This window comes from Cephus cinctus, unplaced genomic scaffold (genome assembly GCF_000341935.2).
Source record: "Cephus cinctus unplaced genomic scaffold, Ccin1 Ccin1_scaffold0153, whole genome shotgun sequence".
NCBI classification, from domain to species: Eukaryota; Metazoa; Arthropoda; class Insecta; order Hymenoptera; family Cephidae; genus Cephus; species Cephus cinctus.
This window is the reverse complement of record NW_014332881.1, coordinates 1,567,254-1,588,856: the sequence shown is the minus strand read 5'-3', so window position 1 is coordinate 1,588,856 and position 21,603 is coordinate 1,567,254. Positions and strand designations below refer to the sequence as shown.

General features: G+C 34.4%; 4 protein-coding genes and 1 long non-coding RNA gene across 13 annotated transcripts in view; 2 read left to right on the top strand and 3 right to left on the bottom strand.

The window, feature by feature from the left end:
* The first annotated feature begins 184 nt into the window (after window positions 1-184).
* LOC107263386 (proton-coupled amino acid transporter-like protein pathetic) lies at window positions 185-13,828 on the top strand. 6 transcript variants are annotated; one of them, XR_001536673.2, is made up of 11 exons: window positions 185-336; window positions 5,589-5,625; window positions 5,831-5,919; window positions 6,340-6,438; window positions 6,545-6,695; window positions 6,782-6,903; window positions 7,019-7,377; window positions 7,470-7,653; window positions 7,770-7,936; window positions 8,053-8,383; window positions 13,818-13,828. XR_001536673.2 is itself a non-coding variant. In XM_025080843.1 (11 exons), the coding sequence occupies exons 3-11, from the start codon at window positions 5,623-5,625 to the stop codon at window positions 8,292-8,294; spliced, it is 1,416 nt and encodes a 471-aa protein (XP_024936611.1). In that variant the 5' UTR covers window positions 187-336; window positions 898-974; window positions 5,589-5,622; the 3' UTR covers window positions 8,295-8,334. The 6 variants fall into 6 exon arrangements, 5 of the variants coding, with proteins under 5 accessions (XP_015586033.1, XP_024936611.1, XP_024936613.1 ...); XM_025080843.1 differs by lacking the exon at window positions 13,818-13,828 and adding an exon at window positions 898-974 and having other exon boundaries at window positions 187-336; window positions 8,053-8,334; XM_015730547.2 differs by lacking the exon at window positions 13,818-13,828 and having other exon boundaries at window positions 8,053-10,185.
* Window positions 2,631-4,219, bottom strand: LOC107263393. Its single transcript, XM_015730558.2, has 2 exons — window positions 3,560-4,219; window positions 2,631-3,214 (listed from the first exon to the last, which is right to left on the bottom strand). The coding sequence occupies exons 1-2, from the start codon at window positions 3,702-3,704 to the stop codon at window positions 3,057-3,059; spliced, it is 303 nt and encodes a 100-aa protein (XP_015586044.1). The 5' UTR covers window positions 3,705-4,219; the 3' UTR covers window positions 2,631-3,056.
* Window positions 10,477-11,172, bottom strand: LOC107263394 (DNA-directed RNA polymerases I, II, and III subunit RPABC5). The gene is made up of 2 exons (XM_015730559.2): window positions 10,919-11,172; window positions 10,477-10,799 (listed from the first exon to the last, which is right to left on the bottom strand). The coding sequence occupies exons 1-2, from the start codon at window positions 11,011-11,013 to the stop codon at window positions 10,691-10,693; spliced, it is 204 nt and encodes a 67-aa protein (XP_015586045.1). The 5' UTR covers window positions 11,014-11,172; the 3' UTR covers window positions 10,477-10,690.
* Window positions 11,442-21,330, top strand: LOC107263383 (roquin-2). 4 transcript variants are annotated; one of them, XM_025080835.1, is made up of 16 exons: window positions 11,442-11,734; window positions 12,636-12,798; window positions 12,919-13,126; window positions 13,204-13,422; window positions 13,518-13,693; window positions 13,770-14,103; window positions 14,184-14,424; window positions 14,493-14,662; window positions 14,742-15,010; window positions 15,093-15,200; window positions 15,269-15,480; window positions 15,560-15,675; window positions 16,005-16,137; window positions 16,211-16,280; window positions 16,743-16,934; window positions 17,109-21,330. In XM_025080835.1, the coding sequence occupies exons 2-16, from the start codon at window positions 12,637-12,639 to the stop codon at window positions 17,226-17,228; spliced, it is 2,730 nt and encodes a 909-aa protein (XP_024936603.1). In that variant the 5' UTR covers window positions 11,442-11,734; window position 12,636; the 3' UTR covers window positions 17,229-21,330. The 4 variants fall into 4 exon arrangements, with proteins under 4 accessions (XP_024936603.1, XP_015586020.1, XP_015586019.1 ...); XM_015730534.2 differs by having other exon boundaries at window positions 11,443-11,734; window positions 14,499-14,662; window positions 15,996-16,137; XM_015730533.2 differs by having other exon boundaries at window positions 11,444-11,730; window positions 15,996-16,137.
* LOC112493769 overlaps window positions 14,890-21,603 on the bottom strand; it is a 13,250-nt gene continuing 6,536 nt past the window's right edge. The window contains exon 3 of the long non-coding RNA XR_003058494.1: window positions 14,890-14,989. This is a non-coding gene — a long non-coding RNA (uncharacterized LOC112493769). The remainder of the gene's footprint in view (window positions 14,990-21,603) is intronic.

The window sequence follows — 21,603 nt, the reverse complement described above, 5'->3', positions numbered from 1 at the left end:
CAAAGAAAGAAAGAAGCTCCAAAAAGGAAAAGTAACGGACCAAGCCAAGAATAACATGCGTTTCAACTGGATACCAGCACCTCTAGCGGATGCCACGGTAAACGAAAGCGATGCTTCCGGGGCGTAAAGTTAGTTTATTCCCGCCGACTGAGCCAAGTTAATATAGCGCAGACACGCGCATTCACCGGTACTCGTGCGAAGGAGTAAGACGTACTAGTCGCGAGCATCCGGACTCGTATATTTTATACGAGCCAATTCGAACGTGATAGTTACTAGTTATGAGTTAATGGTGCTCGAACAACGTTTCCCCATTATCAGAACATCATATATAAACAGGTATGCTGTTCATATTCAGTGGAAAAATTTTATCATTTACTATCTTCTTCTTTCTATACTGGTTTTCTACTCGTCTTATTAAACTTTGATATCTCATATTTCTTTTACTATCAGCACTTCGTAACAGATGTATTTCTGGCGGTTGCTCACACGCGCACATATTTTACTGCTCGACGGAAGTTCAACAATCTTAAAAGCACATACGCTCTCCTAACAAATTTTATACCAAATGTTCGCGTTTGAAATATCGCAAGTTGCTTGGCGTGTTTCATTAGTCTGGTTGCGCCGACCACGTGGAGCCTTTAGCAGACGCGACTTGTATGGCCAGACATGGCGGGCTGAAGGTACGACCGTACTTTGCATGATGTAATCTCGGCTTGGTATTTCGGACAATTTTTCAGTATACACTATCGCATTTATAAAATCTAACGTTACCGAACAAGTCGATCGAATTATAATTGATACATCAAGATAACAATACGTTGTGCCTCACACGAAGTATCCGTATTTTAAAGAACGTCAAGTCGTATATATGTATATTTTACCCCATAAAACTATCAGATACTTCGAGGTACGTGACGTGTGAAAGGCGAAACGCTCGATTTCAAGATGATGAGACTTCATCGATTTTTCACATGGTAAATGATATCAGCTAGAACAATTACGTCACTACATAAGGGCGGAGCTTGTAAAAAAATATTTTTCTATATTACATCATTTTTATATGTTTTTCACGCATGAGTTATCATGAACATTGTCCCTATAATTTTACTTGCTACCGTTTCATTGATCTGAATTTTATTAGAAATGGTGTAAATGATTTACAATATACTCGGCTAACTTTGCAATCACGAGTCGCAACTAGTTTCAATTGAAGTCAAACTATTTTCTTGGAATTCTTAGCAACCAGGCGACGAAAATACTTACAAACGTTTGTCGCAGTGTCGTAAAATTAGGATAACGTTGCGCACAATAGGATATCGAGTCCGAATAAGACTGTCTGAATAGAAATGTCCTACACTCACATACGCCAGTCACAAAAGCGACTTTCAAACATTGTGTAATTTTCTTAGGCTGGATAAAATTCAGATACCATTTAATATTGAGAGAAAAATTTACGACACGAGTACAATAAGATCTAGAGAAAAAGGAGACCTTCTGATTTGACCCACTTCGGGTCGACGTACTTTTAAAATTGTTGAAGGATAACGCGCGTCGTCAAACTCTTGCGTAAGTTTTTTTCCTGTACATATTAAAATATATATTAGTTTCTGCAAGAAAGACATGTCTTTATGATCTGCTATGCCGTTAGAACTATTTACCTTTTTTTTGCGCGTGACAAACGGAATAACGGAACCGCTATTTGATTTACATAACAGTGATTGAAAAAAAATTTATTATTTCTCCTTACTTGCATTAAATCTGACAAACGAGGATTAGGTAGAGTCTTCATATTCGTTGGTAGTGACAAGTTAAATATCAGATGAATATATGGTATGGGCCCCCGGGTAGAAAGATACATTTCGGATGCTGATCTGACTGATTTACAAGACATGGAACATCCTGGATCCAGTGTAAATGGATACATGTATATTTAATGTGTAACAAGAAATATATTTGAGAGTAAAGTTTTACAAAGTCAGGCATTGATGTACGACGTCGAAGGTCCATTGCTATTTTGACAGTTGAATAATTGAGATTTATGCTAGAATTTTTTGCTCCTACAACGTGCACAGATGACAATAGTATAATCAGAAACAAAATTTCATATTCTAACCAGAAAATAATTTTAATAATTTAAATAGTCTTCATTCTCACTTTTTTTAAGGGTTCTTGCTCAAGCGAATAGACGCTTATCATAAGTCATTAGAGGATTCTTTGATTTTATTGGATTCAAGCCAAACTTCCAGTTGTAGAGTACAAATTTTATATCGACAAATAATAATATTATGAAAAATATTGTTAATACTTTTCACAATATTTTTTAATCATGATTTTGGGTAATCTGTTTATAGTGACGGTCGATCGAGTTTTCTTTTACGCGATTTGAAGAGGTGGCACCTATGTTTCTTTATCAGGAATTGGACGAGCGTCGTTAATAATCGTTGATGTGTATTTGTGCAATAAAACGCAACGCAGGTTATCAATGGATCAGTAGTTTCATGCTTTGAATTTTATTACAATTCCTACATAAATGGCAAAGGTATCGTTATACTTATAGTGCAGAAACTAATGTTAATCTCTTACCACATAAAATAACTTGTGACTTCTGTGCAATTTATGGATTTTTATGAATGTTATCTTTATTCGGCCAAGAGGATTTGAGAGTATTACAAGAAAAAAAATACTATAAATCACATAGCAATTATTTTCACATTTTCTTGTACGATCATAGAAGTTTCATTTGAGTTTACACTCCTTAAAAAAAATATGATGAGATCGAAGTATACATATATGTATAAACATTTTCTTTTCCTCGTTAGTAGACCTTACGTAAATTTAAAATACACTTAGGTGTATTGTGTCTTATTTGAATTCTTCTCAGTCTCTGACGCAATTTAGTGATACGAAACAGCAGACAGTACGACAACGAAAATATTGTTTCGTTTCATCCATGTTATTTTCACGATTTTCCCAATTATTAATTGGTCTCTATTTATTATATTTCAATTGATCCCTGACTTTATATTCACGTCGATAATAATTTGATACTTCCTGTCTTATCTTTGCCAGAAGACCAGAAAAAATATGATAACTCTATTTGTATATAAATAGATTAGAGAATCTAAAGATATTTTTTTTGTCTGTCTAGGAAACGTATCTATCTGACCTTTTTCGTTATCTATTACTGCCAAAGGTGTTAGCTGATTTCCCATACCTGAAAAGACAAGAAATAAATTCAATGATTTATTCCCCTTCGAGAATTTACAGGAGATTTTCAAGCTCATTTAAACTTTGAAGATATTCAAACGACACAGGCTTAAATGTATAGCAGCAGAAAACGTTACTATAGGAAGGACATGGATTTGGTTCTGTCGCACGGTACCTAACGCTTTATATTTACGGTTCATTTGTAGGCAAATATGTGCAAGGTAATTGAAAATGAAGCCACATGGCACATGGCACGCGGTGCCACGAATATATATAGAGTACACGAGTATAATGAGTTTAATAGCAGGACGTTGCTGGCTCTAGTAAATAAAACTATTTCATATTTACGGACCCTGGTTGCTCTTCATACTGAACTTGAATAACGCCAAACAGCACGTCCATTTGATTCTTATGGTAGGACCATATTCAGGTAGTGTATTTAGGCTGACTAACCTTGCTGAAATAGTACATAGTAGCACCGTACATGCATCAGCCATATTGAAACCGTTATGAAGATACCGTTTATACAAATCGTGTCAGGCTCGCCTGTCTGCGATTTCTTTCTTCTCCGTTGTTTCGTCCGTGCTAAATATCCATTCCTTTGGCATGGCGCTGTTGATCCGATGAGAGACAGTAAAGCTTACAAAGGTGTTTGCTGGCTATTTTGGTAAGACCGATAAAATACTGCATAGTCATGTGTGTAAATATATATATATATACATTACATATATATTAAATTGTTTTACGAATACAAAATTCGCGAAAACCTTTGTTTCCCTCTCAAGTACGGTCGTGTATTAAAAATGAAACTTGCGACGCAGTTTCATCGCAAAAATAGTCGAATTGTTTAAAAAAGTTATTAATTAAATCAGTGAGATAACGAAAACATCATTTTTCATGAGGAATCTGCGTCATGATTATATGTTGATACGTTGTACTTTTGGACAATGACAGATCAGCAAGCATTGATTATAGTATCTAATAATGTTATAATTTTTTATTTGACATTTGTTAATAACTTTTTTTTACATAAACATTGTTTACTATATTTTTTTCATTTAATTTCTTACAACTTCCGATTATTTTTCATTATACTTTCCTTATCGCTATTATTTTTGGGAATACTTGACGTGGAGTATTAATGGCATCTACGTCGAGTATACTTATTTCATCATATAACGTAGTGAATTAGTCTTTGCAGGCGAGATGACTCTGCATTTTCTTGAGTCGAGTGAGTAACACTTGTTTTCTCAAGATCTTATATATTATTGTATTAGAATCACGATTAAACAGTTTATCTTCATACGGGTTGACTCTGTTATGTAATGGCGTACACCTGATGACGTATTGGAAAGTTTTACTAGCTGATAAGAGACTGAGTTATTTGCGAAGGACTGCACTCCATCTGTTCTCTTTGCGCACAGAGTCTTGACGGGTGGTTGACAGGATAAATTAGACGAGTTGTGTTAAACTTGACTTGTTTCATGTGCCGTGTTCGCGTCGTGAATATCGTGAAACGTCGGGTGGTAAATTGCGAAATGTGTGACTCTTGCGATTATCGTAAGTTCGATATAGTGATATATCGATTTTATTTGAATTTCATATATAAATTCACATGTCATAGGAATGACTGACTAATGGTATTTATATTATTGGTGCTGATAAGAAATTTTATTTTCATTAGTTGACATTTATGGTACGCATCGTTTTTTTTTCTTTCTCTTTTTTCGTTAGTAGAATCACAAATATTGCTATTGCGAAATTGACTGGTTAGCTCACACGAGTCTGAAAGTTCAAGGATTCTTGTATATTTTAAGTACTTTCCTCTATCGCCATATATCTTACAATTAGTGGAGCGTCCAAGAGCTTCACTCGTGTTGACCTGTAGATAAGACGTGACATAATTGGTTAGAGAATTACTGTATGATGGATTATTTGATTTTTATTACTGTATGCTGAATGGCCGGCTCTATCCTCGGTAAACACACTGCTACGTGTGATCTATGCGCTAATTATTATTTTCACTCGTATAAAAAAAAACCGTAAGATGACGAATGAAAATTAGTGTCCACATACGATTGCCATTCGCGTTTGTATGTAATATTGTAATTGCTGTGTATCCATGACGCGCTTATGCGTTAACTCTTTAGTACCTATTGCGACCTGTGAACCAATTCATTGTAATGACAGAAGTTGAGGCACATCCAATTTTCATTAAATTTGTTGACTCAGCGGTATTTGCGTTATCAGACAAATTGATTGATACACAGTGATACATATGTTAAATATTTTGCTCGCATGAAAATTTGTAATTTTGAAAAAAAAAATCTTCATCGATGCTTGAAGGACATTTTTAGAAGACATCTTTATATGAATTTCAGGTGACGTCCCTTGGCGACAACGAAATTGCCGAAAATGGTATGTTTTTGACATCCTTTGAAGCATTTCCATGGTTCAGTATAAATTACATGCTGCCTAGGACGTGTATTTTCATTTATGCTTGTTGTCACATGCGTTGACGAAAAAAGAAATGAGTTCAAGTTTCATGACCTCGTATATTGTGCAATAGACTTTTAGTATGCTTATTATTCTTTGTACTGAACTGCCGTTGTTACACTTACAGGAGGACAAAAATAATACAACAGCTACGGAACTGGATACCTTCCTGCCACAGGATGGTTCCAATATGAAAGATGGAGTTTTATCTGCAAAGTAAGTTCGATCATGAATATGTAATTATTTAAAAATGTATGAGGCATTCTTGTTGGAATACTTTTAATTTATGTCTCTGTGCACTTTGTCATGAATTAATGTAAACCGTGATAAACGATGATTATTCTGTTATCGAATATTCAGTGATATATTTATAAAGTCTACCCTAGACATTTATGGGGGAACGTGAAGGTTTAGATAAGAAACGTGCACATAGTGAATCTTCGTGAATATTTCACATCATCATATTTTTCTTTTCTGTAAATTCTTTTGTTTGCTCAATTCTCTCTCAATATGACTTATGCCATTATATGAACGTCGTGTGTCTCTTTTACGTCAGAACATAATGCAATCAACTTTATGTATGATAAGCCCTCTTATAAAAAAAACGACCATAATAATATTATCGTTTTATTTAAGGTACAAAGTACAAGTAGCAGCGCGAGATGCAGAAAATGGCCATGCAGATGGAAAAACATTCAACCCTTTCAGTGAACGTACAATCCAAAATCCTACAACGTACGTGACCTTTTTATTTCTTACATGATATTCGTATATTCTTACATGAAGTGTGTATCAGAATATTTATGCCAACGGTGGATTCAATCTGATTTACTTTCAACAGGGATTGCGAAACCTTGACACATTTACTGAAGGCATCCCTTGGAACAGGCATATTGGCTATGCCCGTAGCATTCAAAAGCGCCGGCCTTCTTGTGGGCGTCTTCGCAACTGTTCTCGTAGCGTTTATATGCACTCACTGTGCATACATTCTAGTAAGTTGAAAATTCACGCACGAAGAAACTGTTGCCTATTATTAGTTGCAACTGATCTGATACTTAATGACATCGAAAACCTTCAGGTTAAATGTGCACACGTCTTATATTACAAAACACGAAGAACCGAGATGAGCTTTGCAGACGTTTCGGAAATTGCTTTTGCCACTGGACCCTCTTGGGGAAGAAGATTTGCTAAGCCATCTAGGTATGGTCATTATGATATTCACTTATTAATCAGAAGTCTAGCTTTTATTTAGCGAGACTCAAGGTTGGTGTGAGTTTGCTATTACTTATAATTGTTCTTTTTTTTCTCATTGAAGGTATCTCATTCAAATTAGTTTATTTGCAACATACTACGGTACCTGCAGTGTATACGCGATTATTGTTGCCGCGAACTTCCGGCAAATAATTGATCATTACAACGCTCCTGATAAAATAAGTGAAAGGCTCACCATTGCTTTTCTATTGGTGCCTATGATATTGCTGAGTTGGATTCCCAATTTGAAATATCTTGCTCCAGTGTCTATGGTAGCTAACGTATTTATGGCTACCGGTCTTGGAATTACAATTTATTATCTTGTTTGGGATATGCCACCCGTTAATTCTGTTCCACTTATAGCGCCTATAAGCGAATTTCCTCAATTCTTCAGCATCACTATTTTCGCTATGGAAGCAATAGGTAATTTGACTTACCGTTCATGACTTTATACGATAATTAATTTTATATCTTATTAAGTTTATATTTTTTTTGACAAACATTATTTTTTTCAGGTGTTGTCATGCCTTTGGAGAATAATATGAAAACTCCTCAGCACTTTGTTGGAATCTGCGGTGTCCTTAATAAGGGCATGTCTGGAGTTACGCTTATTTATATTCTTCTTGGATTTCTTGGATATCTCAAGTATAATGTAGCGACCCAGGGTAGTATTACATTGAACTTGCCAACTGAGGAAATGTAAGTTTTATCTTAGTGGATTACTAGCGTTGTATTTCTTTGTAGATTTTATTCTGCAGGAAATTAATTGAACCATTGTTGTTTTTAATTAATATTTTAATGTTTTATGTTTCCAGACCCGCACAAGTCGTGAAAATCCTTATCGCTCTCGCAGTCTACTGCACTTTTGGACTACAGTTTTACGTCTGCCTTGAAATCGCGTGGAAGGGCTTAAAAGACCGTTTCCAAAAGAAACCTATGATCATGAACTATGTTCTTCGTACCCTGCTTGTCACTGGTGCCAGTAAGTTTCTTAACTATATCAGTATAGTATGATTTTTCAAGATAACGTGGTCGTACGAAATTATATAATAATTCTCTGATAGATGAAAATAACAGATAATAACATTAATCTTACAGTATTGATTGCCGTGGCTGTACCAACCATAGAACCATTCATCAGTCTCATCGGTGCATTTTGCTTTTCGATTTTGGGTCTTCTCGTTCCTGTGTTAATAGAAACAGTGACATATTGGGACGTTGGTTTCGGTCCTGGAAATTGGGTCGCCATAAAGAACATTATTATATGTATAGTCGGTCTATTGGCTCTGACATTTGGATCTCGCAGTGCCATGATCGACATTGTAAAGTTGTATAGCTAATTAATTCAAATTGTTCATCAATAATTTAACCTTTCCGTTATTCGGTTCTCGTTTGTTATCCACAATGACCGATGAGAACGATTTAGAACGTACGAAAAGAGATATGATGAAAACAAAAATGTGCGTAGCAGTGAAAGGAATTGAATGACGAATTTGATACATTTTAAGGATCGATTTCCTATGATAATTAAAGAAAAACCTAAATTTAATAGTTGTACTTATAGCGATGCTCAGATTTATATTTTAAACTGTATAGGAACACATAGCAAAATGATACAATCAATCTGATACTTCATTTAGTAATCTATCGTACATACTGTTACTTATAATGATTTTTCATTGTACTATAAACGAACACCTATCTAATGTGAACACAGTAACATGCATTGCGATAGGTAGTACAAAAATATGTATACTGTGTATATGAACTTTCCGACCAAGCATTACGAAAAATTTGTATTTAATAAATGTTAATTATTATCAATTTCAACAGTCGCTCGATTCGTTCAGAGCACTGAAGTTTCGTAATTAAAAAGCAATGACCGCAATATATTACGTTTCAATTTTATAAAACTATATTCAGTTAACAAAATGTATCTGCGGCAACAATATATGAATGTCTTATTATAATTATTGAATTTATATATCGTTTATATTTATTTGAAATATACGAAAAATAGTATACATATATACATTGTTATCGGGAGAAAGTGCTCGCAATTGTCATTATATGGATATGAGAATAATAATATAATGGCTTTTGTTTCTTAATCGCGGGATCTGCCGAATCACAATTTGATTTGAGTACTACTTTTATATATATTATTATGTGAAATTAATTTTTCTTTTAGTATGAAACTCATCGTAGTTAATTCTTTCAACTTTAATATTAATTATTAATACGATATATGTCTAAGTGTATTGTTTAAGAAAAAAAGAATTGAACAGTGTTTTGAAGATCGGTTCTTTTACAGTTGCACTCAATTTTATGTTTTATATTTTATTAGCTTATATTGTCCTGTGGAACAATTACTTAATAACGCATGAACTTCTAACAGAGTCAATTTAACTGAATTTTGTTCTTCAAAAAGCCATATTCCACGGTACCACTGATATGTTATGCGCTCTTTTGCGTGCTCAATTGAAAAGTTGCATTTGCATTTTCGTCAAGGTTGGCTTGTTATTTTAAAATATAACTGATATTTGGATAAAACATCGCACTTAACGGAGTACGTAAAGCTAAAAGACAATTAATAATATAAAAAAGTGCAAGTGTATAAAACTTAATCACCTCACAGGTATGGCACATTGATGGACTTAACTCTTGTCATAATTTAGAATAGAAGTAATAATTTTCATAGAAGTTAATGCTAACTGTAAGTAGTTGAATTCACAAAGCATTATGACAAACATTACATTTCTTTGCAGTTTATAGTATCAGCAGTGATAATGATAACATAGTGATCAATGTTGATACATGGCCTCATGGAGTCTCCATGCATGGCCTAATGGAGTTTTGAGATATAAAAGATTAAAAAACCATCCTCATATATTTTTATGATGGCACAGAAAGTAGATTAGATTGTGTAAAGCTTTATGCTATTTATGCTGGCCTCAATTGTATATATAAAAAGGTAAAATGAACTGTACAAGGCTTTTGTGAGTATAAATATCACATCTGAAAATATGAACAACGAATGCATTATCATTAATGGACTGTTAAAAGGTGTGCTATGTTCGTCATATTATGTAAATGATCAAACTATGGTATGTAACACTATGTGTGGTTGATATATTTGGCACAGTTTGCCCTGATCTTGCATTTAATCTTAGTTTATATTTTTTACTGAGAATCTTGAAAATTTGCAAATAAAGATATTATTGTTGAAAACTGTATTTTTTCTATGTGTAATCAGTTGTACATTAGTTTATTTTTAAAGGTTTCGCAGTTCAGCAAAATTTTCAAGGAAGAACAAAATTCAGTGAAACTAAAGAATATGATTTCTTGAAAAACATGTAAAACGAACTAAACAATCTACAGCTATCTTAAAGGAGTCGTATTCCGCAGTTTAGTCAAATAGTCTAATATTTATTTTTTAACAGCTGGATAAAATTTATTACTTAAGCATCACATATTAAATTTAATATATTGATAACAAGGACAAGTCAATAATCAAAAATATTTATATAAAGTAGATTTTTTATTTACACTTAATTATATTATAATGGAATTATATAGTTCCAATAAAATATCATTCTCTTTGAAAGATGTTCATACAATTTATATGCATCACTGATTTGCATTAAGATAATTTAATTTATCAAATTATTGAGGCATCATCATTGACCAATAAAATTCTGTATAGAAATTAAAGATATGGAGATCTGAATGGACATTATTTCTCCAGTGGTGCATAATTGAGTAATTTTTCAATTAGATCCACATGTCCAAGAAGCATCCTGCGACAGCAATATCTCTTTAGACCCAAGGCATCTAAGGCATCTCTAAACACAACAAATATAATTAAAATATTAAAAAAATTAATAAGACCAACAATTCAACTTTAAAAAGCCGGTGTGATCGTTTTCTATCAGGTTATAAGAATCAAACAAACGTAACATACCCTTCAGTATATTCAGCCTGTAGTAAACCTAGGTATGCTTCCCATTTGTTTCCTATAACTTTGCCACATGTAAAGCATCGCACAGGAATGATCATGGTCTTATTTACAGGTCTCTGGGTACTTAGCGAAAATCAACGTGTTGTTTCGGACTCCGGATCTTAGTTTGGAATCGTTTAGAATATGAATAACTAGTATCGGAGGAGCCTATTTGTACACATGCGCAATCACTCGGTTTTTTCATCAATTTTCAACCACAGAACATATACTCCTGGAAGAGAAATAGCCTACTCTAGCAATGCATATGTTTCCACCGTGTAAGGTTGAAATAGAATTAACCAATTAAAAATGAGATATCAGCGGAATAAACTAACTTGATTGGTTAATTCTATTTCAACCCTGCATGGAGGAACATATGCTCTGGGTCTGTGGAAACTAAACCTATATCTATGCTACTTCCTCAATTATAATACATTAATTTACAAATTGTAACCTACTGAAGTTTTTTCTGTTGTACAAGAAACTAGTGCCACATGATGGCGATTCAAGTATTATTCCAAAAATGCTCTTTGAATATTATCCCTAAGACTTATATGCGTGTCGCCATCTTTCGCGATACACTTGTCAGTAAAAGTTTTTGCATATTACATATTTTCTAAAGAGAATATGTAACCGGTGGTACAACAAAAATAAAGAAGGAGCATGTCAAGAGGTTCATCTTGTTATCTGTGGTTCGTCTGTTCATGCTGCGATGGCAGAATTGCGAGTGAAGTAATTTATTGGTTAATGTAATGATTTGTAAAAGTAATAACGAGGCAAGTAAGTCAATTATCAAAATTTCTTTTAATCGATCATGTAATAGGTAATATTAGGTACTTTATCGTGACAAAAATATTGGGGTCCCTTTAAAATCTTTGCTTTTGAACAGACGTCAGAAAGATTTTCGTGGAATCGTAATTACGTTTTTCGTTTTCTTTTTTACTAAAGTTCTAAGAGCATGGAAGGAAAAGTCTTTTTTTTTAAACGGCTGTAAATTTTGTATATACGTGGCTCAATCGGAATATATAATATTTTAAGGGTTGCACTTCAAATAAATGAGGTCGGAACATATTTTCATAACGTTAGAGAAAAAGATTGCACATAGTTCGATATGTAATGTTAACGTAGTGCGCACTTACGTTTAACTATTTTTTCTTTAATTGTATTGCGTGTACAACGTACGCATCTGGAATTTTAACACTTTTTCAGGTGAGAGGATTTCAAAGTATCAAATTGAGATTACAATTACGATGTGAAGTACTGTAATAGTTTAAAGAAATTGTCTTTGAATTGGTGTAAAGTGTCACGGGATTTTTGACTTAGATATAATACCGAGTTCGATGGGACGTGTGTCTTTAGGAATATTTAGAAAAAAGGAAAGAATACGCATAACAAAAACTTTAATATGATGTCTTCTAGAAATTTCTACACATTTTTTAATATACTGTCATGATATTTTGTTGTAATGTGTAACAGAATAAAGCCTTTAATTTGAAGTTACTGTTACATCTATAGGCAATTTATTTAGAACTACAGGCGACGCAAAAGATGTGGCGTCATAATTATTTTTCTGATTATTTTTAAATAGAACAGAAATGTGAAAGTTTTATAACATGTTTCATGTAATATGTTTTTCTGTTATGGTGATACAAATAATTAGATTATAAACTATTTCTTTTAGAATGCCAATACAGGCACCTCAGTGGACTGAATTCCTTTCCTGTCCTGTATGCTGTCATGACTTTGATGCAGCCATACGTGCACCTATATCTTTAGGATGTGGTCATACTATTTGTCGGACGTGCCTTGCAAACTTACATCGCAAACAATGTCCCTTCGATCAAGTAAGTGTATCAAATGATATACAGTGTATATGAAGGATTCAAAGTAACATGCATAATGAAAATAGAATCTGCATGTTTTCCATGCTCTGTAGATACTTTTGAATGTCATATATGTTTTAGAGTGCTATAAATACAGAGATAGAGAGACTGCCAGTGAATGAAGCTTTACTGCAGCTGGTTGGCAGTCCTGTGCCTCCCAATGCTGGGTCACCATATTTAAAATTTTTGTCACCCGAACATCATGCAAATTTTTTAGTTGCTAAATGTTGCATAGAGGAATTGGCACTATATCTCAAACCATGTCAAGCTGCACCGACGACAGCTACAGGTAATGCTGATAAGTTTTTTGTCATATGATTCCAAACTATTTATTTTTTATATCTAAACCTAGATTTACTTTTACAGGTATGGGACTTGTGTCCCGACCCATGCAGAGAAAATTAGTGACATTGGTAGGATGCCAACTAGTAGAACCAGAAGGACGAGCTCGTGCAGTACGTGCGGCAAGGAGTTTGGGTGAGCGTTCGGTGACTGAATTGATATTACAACATCAAAATCCGCAACAACTTAGTGCCAATTTATGGGCTGCTGTTCGGGCACGAGGATGCCAATTCCTTGGACCAGGTGAATATATGTTATATTATCATAAAACTTTTTGATCTATAACTTTTTCTATATCAGTACAAGTTATTAATTATTTAATTACTTTCCTGTACAAGCAATGCAAGAAGAGGTTCTGAAATTAGTTCTCTTAGCCCTCGAGGATGGTTCAGCTCTCTCTAGAAAGGTGCTAGTCATGTTTGTTGTCCAACGATTGGAACCTCATTTTCCTCAGGCATCAAAGACCAGCATTGGACATGTTGTGCAGCTTCTTTACAGAGCGAGTTGTTTCAAGGTACTGACTATTCAGTATTATAACTATAGAATGGAATATCTGGAGATGACTATGTCAATTAACATTATTATGGTAGGTATCAAAACGTGAAGGTGATTCCTCATTAATGCAACTAAAGGAAGAGTTTAGAACATATGAAGCTCTAAGGCGAGAACATGATGCTCAAATTGTTCAAATTGCGACTGAGGCTGGCCTAAGAATTGCTCCTGATCAGTGGTCTGCATTGTTATATGGAGATACTGGCCACAAGTCTCATATGCAAAGTATCATAGATAAACTTCAAACCCCTCAATCATTTGCACAGAGCGTACAAGAACTTGTTATCGCTCTGCAGCGTACTCCAGATCCAGGCCAGCTCAGTAGCTTAAGACCTCAACTAGAATTATTGGCTGCTATTGATCCCAGTCCCGGTATCGTATTTTTTTTTTTCTATTAATAAATATTTCAATATTGAAAATCATATTTTCATACTTGTATTTGTAAATCGTAGAAACGGAAACTCCTACGTGGGCAGAATGTTGCGCTGCGTTAGAGGCAGTGAGAACAGTCGTAGCAGCTCTAGTAGAATTTATACAGCAACATGGAAATAGAAAGCCACAGGATGGTGCCCATAATACTGGACCAGGTCAGCCGAAGTATAAAGTCAGCATGTGCCGTGATCTTGCTTTACGAGGATCCTGCCCAAGATCAACCAATTGTACATTCGCACACAGTGACTTGGAACTTGATAAGTACGGCAATTGGATATTAAACTTCGTATTGCTTTTATGAACGTATTCTTTATTAAAACTTTTGTCAGGTATAGGTCGAAAAACCGAAAGTTGAGTATCAGATCGAGTTTACCTCTTGCTGGAACTCAGGATACAAAAGTGGAAAAGCCTATAGTTATACCTAACACTAAAGGTTTCAAGCAATGTGAAGATTTGATATACCATCCTGCAAAACCACATGATAATATCCATAGAGAAGGTACAGGTTGCATATTTTAACCCTGTGAGAGGAAACAAGTAAACTTTAATACTGACAACTACATTTATGTTGAAATTAGGTTTTAATGCATTGAGCAAAGTGGGTTCAGTACAACATCCTGCTGTAAACATTGAAAATAATTTTGTTGGACCACTTACGAGTTATATGACTCCTCCGCAACAAGGTGTTCCTCATATGGTTCCTTCGAAAAATATTGATATGCAATGCTCTCATTACGTCATGTCTGGATCTCCGTTAAATGCTTACGCCGCTCCAAATTTACATATGTGGGATCCATCTCAAATATCAGCAGCCATGCAAAACAATCTACCAAACAACAGCAAAAAGGTAATTTTATTTTTTACACTAAATTTTACCTTTATGCATTGTTACGAGTATATTTTAATTATGTTTGTATGTTGTCAATTAGCAACGGTCTGTGGCAAAAACTTTAGCAATGTTGCTGCAGCGTAGAATGGAGATAATAAGTCAACTTGAAAATATCGTTGGCAAGCAAACACCTCCACAAATGAAATCGGTATGAAACATCAATTTGAACTATATTCTCTTATTTATTTCCTGATTCTTAACTGCTCTTCGTTACAGAATTATGAGATACAAGGCGATTTACTTTCTCCAAATTTTTCCATTTGGACTAATGCACCTGGTAATCAGATGACTTCAACGCCAAATATAAATTATAGCAGCAACTTTCGTCGTTCCGACTCGATACAACTTGATGACGAGTTTGTACCATACGATGCTACGCCAGCTAGCAAATACGGTCCAATTTCAAGAGTATCTAAATCTTTGCTTAGGTAACCTTATCAGGCATAGAAGCACCGTATAAAAGTATGATCAAAGCAATATGTTATGATCTCTCTTTATATGTTATAGACCTACTGGTGTACAACAAGCAGGACTATATGGAGAAGGGACTACTCCTCCAATGTCAACTATTCGTCCAGTGCCTGCGACGAGTCCCGTAACGTCTTGGTATTACAGCCACCAACGTTAGTACTTTTAAATTATTAATTTTGAACGATCTCGTTAACAGGAATACAGTTGACTCTCGCTATGGAGGCTCTCTGTATAATCGGGTTTCCCCTGAACTTTTGCTAAACTATCGCGTTGAGAGGGGAAGGCTATTCCCACTCCTCTGTATCTCTGAGTGTGTGTTACCCATGTTCTGTCGAACACACTGTCGCTTTTTACAGTGGAGTGGGGATACTCTGTACTATGGTGTTCTCGCTAGTTATCACGGCTTACAGCCTTAGATACGCTATTATCATTAAAGTCCACTGTAAAGGGAATTAACTTCCTTTGTGTCTAGCTTACGCGGCGATGGGTGCCAATGGAGGAGTGCAATCTGTAGCTAATACTGCTCTTGGGGATGGTTATATAACAGTAGGTCGTGGCGTTCCTGAAGCTCCTACCCACGTTCAACTTACGCGGCAGGAGTCCATGTCAAAAGAGTTAGTATAACTCGAATATGAAATATATTGAACAAGATTGATCATATATTACATATAAATTTTGTACTTTCAGTTTAATACTGGAGTCCCAAAAAGTGAAGCAACAGTTGAAGCATTTGGAGAAAAAGATCAATGATTTAAAGGTAAGTGTTTATTGAGGTTTACTCAGTCCAAGTGCATTCTTTAGGTCAGATAGGTAATAAGGACACGCCACGTAGTTTGAATATTTTTTAGTTTGTGCAGTATTTGAATTGATGTTAATTGGACAGCAATTTCCATATAGACGCAAATTGGAAAGCCAAATTTAGTACTCTTCATTTTTAGTAGGTAGAATTAGTATTCTCTCTTCAGTATTTTGTTTATTCAATAATTTCTCACTACTTTAAATTATTAAGAATATACTCTTTTGCACTTACAAATTTTTTTTCCTCCTTGCATCTACACTATTTATTGCATTCCTAGTTATTATAATACGTTATCTCGATTTTGTGAAATTATCATACAAAAAAAAATTTATGAATATTCCTGGCATTCAGTATTACATTGTCTATACGCAATAAATGTAAATTCGCAAGGAATATATTCTGAATAAATCGTATGCATAGCTCGCAACGCAAGGAGCGGCTTTCAGCGAGGGCGAGAGACTGGCTCAAGAATTGCAGATGATCGAGGCAGGAATTCGGGAGAAAGAAAAAGACGTTCGTAACTGGAGTCCTTACGGCAGCGTGCCCTGGATCCAACCTCCTAGCAATTTGCTCTCCAATCATAATATGAATCGAGATTACAGAGCCGAGGACGTAAGTTTGAACAGACTTGAAATATCTTTAAAGAATGTGAAGAATGAGTTTCATACTTTGTTCTATTTATTTCCTTTCAAATTAATCACTTATACATAATCTACTATGAAGCATCGATAGGAACGCCTTTTTGATAATTTTCCTACATTCTCGAATATTGCACACTGCGCATAGGAGGACACGTACGAAGTTGGAATCGCAAACGACATGCGAGAGTTGGAATTGCGGTGGGAATTCGAATTGGAAGAGCAAGAGAAACGGTGGTCAAACGAAGAAAGCACAATCAAGAAATGACAGTCTGGTGAATGGTGATAAGCTAGGCTCATCGTCCTTAGATCTGATAAACTGGAAGTGCTGATAACTGAGACACATTTTTAGCATTGAAGTAAACCTTACATCGGCCCAACCGGTCGAACGCAAATGTAGCTGCCGTAAAAATGACTTGCTTCTAAGACTACAGTGAAACAAAAGAGCTTAAGTTTTCAAAGTTCACGACTACTATGTCTGCAGGTAGTAAGTTCGTTTTATACGAGCCGCCTTGATCGACGCGCATTTACTTTGGATATAAGAAAGGAAATACGTTTATCGTTATCGCTTAGAAGCGGTAAAGTATAGTACGGTTATCGTTTTTTGATATATCCGATTGTCGGGTGTTTACAAGCATTTGACAGGACGCATCACAGTGAATTGTGAAGACGCGTACGTTCGCGATACTATTTTTTACTGTAAATCCGGCATGAAAAGCAAAGAAAACAGGGAGACACGTCTGAGCAAATGGCAACTGCCAATTTTGCGCTATTCTATCTTGATGTGTAATAGGGCTCGTTTAAATATAACCTGTACTCACGAAATAGTGCATGTAAGGAGAAATTGTTTTAAAAACAACTAAGCAGAAAGGGGGGAATGGATTTGTTAAAATTTAACAGAAGTTAATGTCAATGTTTTATAAACATGACAGAGTCTAGTATATTTATTTATATATTTGCGCGATGAGGCAAAGCATATAATATTATATTATTACAATATTCGGGACGAATGTTATTTAACCTGGATATAGGTTATATGGTGGACGCCTATAGATACATATAAATGTTATACATAGCGGGAAATAACATGTTTTACGAGGGGATTCGGATAGTTGGTATAATTATTATTATTAATTATCATTATTAATATTATTATTCTACATGCATAAAGCAAGTAATGTGCGTGCTACGTAAAGATTGTTCGTGCAAAATTTTCTATACAATCTTATTCGGTAAATTCGTACTTTTATAAAAACCGCAGTGTTTTACCATTTCGTGAATTCGCGGCACACGCGCATTCGTGATTTCACGAATAAATCACTCGTGTTCCGAGCGGCGTCAATTATTGGCTCGCGTTATGGTCAATAACTTCAGCCAACTGCGGCAATGTCCAGCAGAGAAAGAAAAAAAAAGATTGATACATAGGTTCCTTCTGTGCCTGGATAAAAAAATAATTTTGCATTTTTATTTACAATTCCTGATTTCATAACGAAAGACTGTCAATCGTTGTCGCGAGGAAGCGACTTAATTCGTATGTGTTACAAACCACAGGTTTTGCGTGATCATATAGATACGTTCGATTTCAAAGAATTGCGCTTTAGAAAGAAAGATGAAAAGATAAGACAAATGAAAATAATAGAGGAACCATTTGACAGATTAGTTTCCTTCTGACTGTACTACAGTCTTCGACTCTCGACCAGAGTACAAAGGTATTCATATCTGTACTTTGTTGTACCACACAATTTGCACTTTGTACGTATCTCGATTAGAGTTTATGTTAGACGTTTATTTTTGAATTAGCGTATAAACGTGTCGATAATTCTCTGGAAAAAGATTTAGAACAGTCAATGTAAAATGACTTACGTCACATTTTTCAAATTAAGTATGAATTCTGCGTATCTTGTTTGTTTTAAAGTAAAATCTTATCACATCTTTTGTTAAAAAGAAAAAAAAAGCTAATTAACGATATACTCTGATTATTTCTATATGTAAAACGACGGAGAGATTGGTTGAATTTTCGTGAAGTCGTGTCGTATAGCTTATTTATATATGTATATGTATATACGTATATATAGTCGGCTTTAATACCCGTCTATTCACGACGTACTAACGTCTGCACTGCAATAGCCCTTGGGTTGCTTCTATTTTTATGAAATAATATATAGCTTAAATATTAATAATTCCAGTTTTATTGGAAGTATCGATATAGAGAGTTTTACGGGAAGCGGAAGTCGCGAAATGGCGGCTTCTCTGACTTGGAGTATTACAATGTTATTTTTTATACCTTTGTAGAGAACCAGATATGTTCGAGCAGACTGTTTATTACTGTAACGGTGCAATTAATGTTGCGGACGATAATTACGTCCTGTTAAATGTGCAAAAGCGAGACTCGATTATTAAGATTTGATGTGACAGATTCATGGGAATTTAAAGTATAGAAAATATTATTTAATTTCATATCACTCCGATATCGAGTCGTTATATAGTCAAATGTTAAACTTAATAGAATTGTAAACCTGATTGAATACTGTACGCTAGAACATAACTGAGTTCTTACAGTAAAGAAAACGGTGCAATGTCATCAATTTAATTTTCGAAATCTATATGTTTTCATTTATCTAGAATAGCGTAGCGCAAGGGACTTATTATAATTATTGTACGTTATAATTTTCTTTTGAAATTATCATATTTCGATGTAGAGCTACGATGTTAATTATTTTGCTTTCAATGAAAATTGTATACGTGCGAATCGAGCTATTACTTTTGGTCCTAGGTGAACCAGTAAGTGTTGTAGCTTGAAAAATAATTTGTCAAATTGTGATTAGTTGCACCTTGATTATCTATTCGTTTTTGAAGTCACGTGGCATTAAAGAATATTTTTCCTTGTGAAAGTAATTGAAATGAGCGATAATTATTTATATATCTTTGTAATATGAATATTAACGAAAAATATGTTTTCATTGTAAGTCGAGTGCATTGTTATTAATCATTATTAATCTTTTGCAATATCTATTTCAATTTTCATATTCGATATCAAGCATAGTGTCTTTGAAAATTTCATATTTGTATAAGTAGTCAAAGTGTTAGTAATTTTTATTACCACAGAATGCCTTGATCTTACTCTGAAAACATTTGTGTTATGTGCGCTTGATATGTTAAACGGTGTTTCATAACTTTAAATCGTTTTATCTAGCGTATCTTGAAGATGATTATGGAATTTATCTGTGAGACTCGCTTAGATATCATTAGATAATGTTGATTGAGATTTATCAAAATCGCAGAATTCTTCATGAGAATCACAACAATTCTACTTGTGATTTGTAAAAATAGTGTTAAAACGTGTAACTAATCGAACAAAAAAAGATCATATATATTCTCTAGGCAATTGCAGCTTCCATCAGAAATTTCATTGCTTGTTTATCAGTTCAATTTTGATCCTTTTAACAAAATGTCTATCACATATTCTTATTTCATTTGTTACTTGCGTTCCAAACTAAAATAATGATTCAACGTGTCTCCGTGTTTATGGTTAGATAAGGTTTTCGGTGCACAGTTCTGAACGCTATTTTTATAAATTTGAAGTAAATGCGATTGAAAAGAGAGAAGAGGGGGAGAGGTTAGTAAGTGGCAAATAGATTATTGGGATTATTTGTAGTTCTAGATTGTTTTTAGTTCCAATAAATTTGTATAACGTGCAGTGAAAGTCGACGAATGGGTGAGAAAGCGAAAGAGAAAAACGATAATAGCGAAGGAGATGAAGGGCTGTGTACAACGGGAAGTAATAAGCGCAACAATATTGTCTGTGCAAGCTTCAGATTAATTGCATGTTAAACATGTCACATTATATATATGATGATACACGCGTACCTATATTAACGGTATGAAACCACATAAGATCTATAGATTAAAAGTTCTTTGTTTGAACATACAATAAAATAATAATTATATACATATCGGTATATAATGCATATATCTATTTGGTACACTTGGAAGTCAGCGACACGATTCCATAAATTATTTTCGACAATCTCGAAAATTTGTACGACAGACACTATAATTACATTAATTGCATGCGCGCCTGATAAATTAACAATGCCGGTACAACGGCCAATATTACTTTTGACGTGTTATAATCGTTCAGAACGCGAATTGGTCAAAGATTTTACTCGCTCATAAAGTAAAATGATTTTGCATGCAAAAACTCGAAAGTTATGGTCTTTCTAATAAAAAATTCCATTCGAGTAAAATCTTTGTCAACATAAACAAAGAGATATCTGTAATGTCTTTTGAAAATCTGTATTCTGCAGCAAGTGTACTATAAGCGAAAGTGTAATATATTTATATACGCAATATATAATTATTCAAAATAATGCGATTGTGATGTATGAAATTTCGAAAAAAAAAATCAACAAAGTTAAATTCTTTTCCCACCACTTTTCTAAGGACTGCCTATGAGGTATTTAAATCGGGATAATAAAGGATTTTAGACAGCAGTCGGTATTGTCCAGTTATTACGAAATTTTAGTTCTATCAAGTTCTCGCCATATAGTGATGATGGCGCAAGCGAATCGAGTCATACGACGGTAGAAAAGTATTTCATTGTAAGCGGAACAAGTGTGTGCGGCTTCATTTATGGTTAAAGT

Bases quoted from the DNA above. Each gene is read 5' to 3' on its own strand.
- LOC107263383 (XM_015730533.2), top strand. From the start codon at position 12,637: ATGCCAATACAGGCACCTCAGTGGACTGAATTCCTTTCCTGTCCTGTA. The intron at 15,201-15,268 runs GTATGAAACATC...TCTTCGTTACAG, and splicing joins CACCTCCACAAATGAAATCG to AATTATGAGATACAAGGCGA. The intron at 15,676-15,995 runs GTTAGTACTTTT...CTTTGTGTCTAG, and splicing joins TTGGTATTACAGCCACCAAC to CTTACGCGGCGATGGGTGCC.
- LOC107263386 (XM_015730547.2), top strand. The intron at 6,696-6,781 runs GTAAGTTGAAAA...GAAAACCTTCAG, and splicing joins CTCACTGTGCATACATTCTA to GTTAAATGTGCACACGTCTT. The intron at 7,654-7,769 runs GTAAGTTTTATC...TTATGTTTCCAG, and splicing joins AACTTGCCAACTGAGGAAAT to ACCCGCACAAGTCGTGAAAA.
- LOC107263393 (XM_015730558.2), bottom strand. From the start codon at position 3,704: ATGGCTGATGCATGTACGGTGCTACTATGTACTATTTCAGCAAGGTTA. The intron at 3,215-3,559 runs GTCCGTAAATAT...TTGTCTTTTCAG, and splicing joins CAGTATGAAGAGCAACCAGG to GTATGGGAAATCAGCTAACA.
- LOC107263394 (XM_015730559.2), bottom strand. From the start codon at position 11,013: ATGATCATTCCTGTGCGATGCTTTACATGTGGCAAAGTTATAGGAAAC. The intron at 10,800-10,918 runs GTATGTTACGTT...TGTTGTGTTTAG, and splicing joins CAGGCTGAATATACTGAAGG to AGATGCCTTAGATGCCTTGG.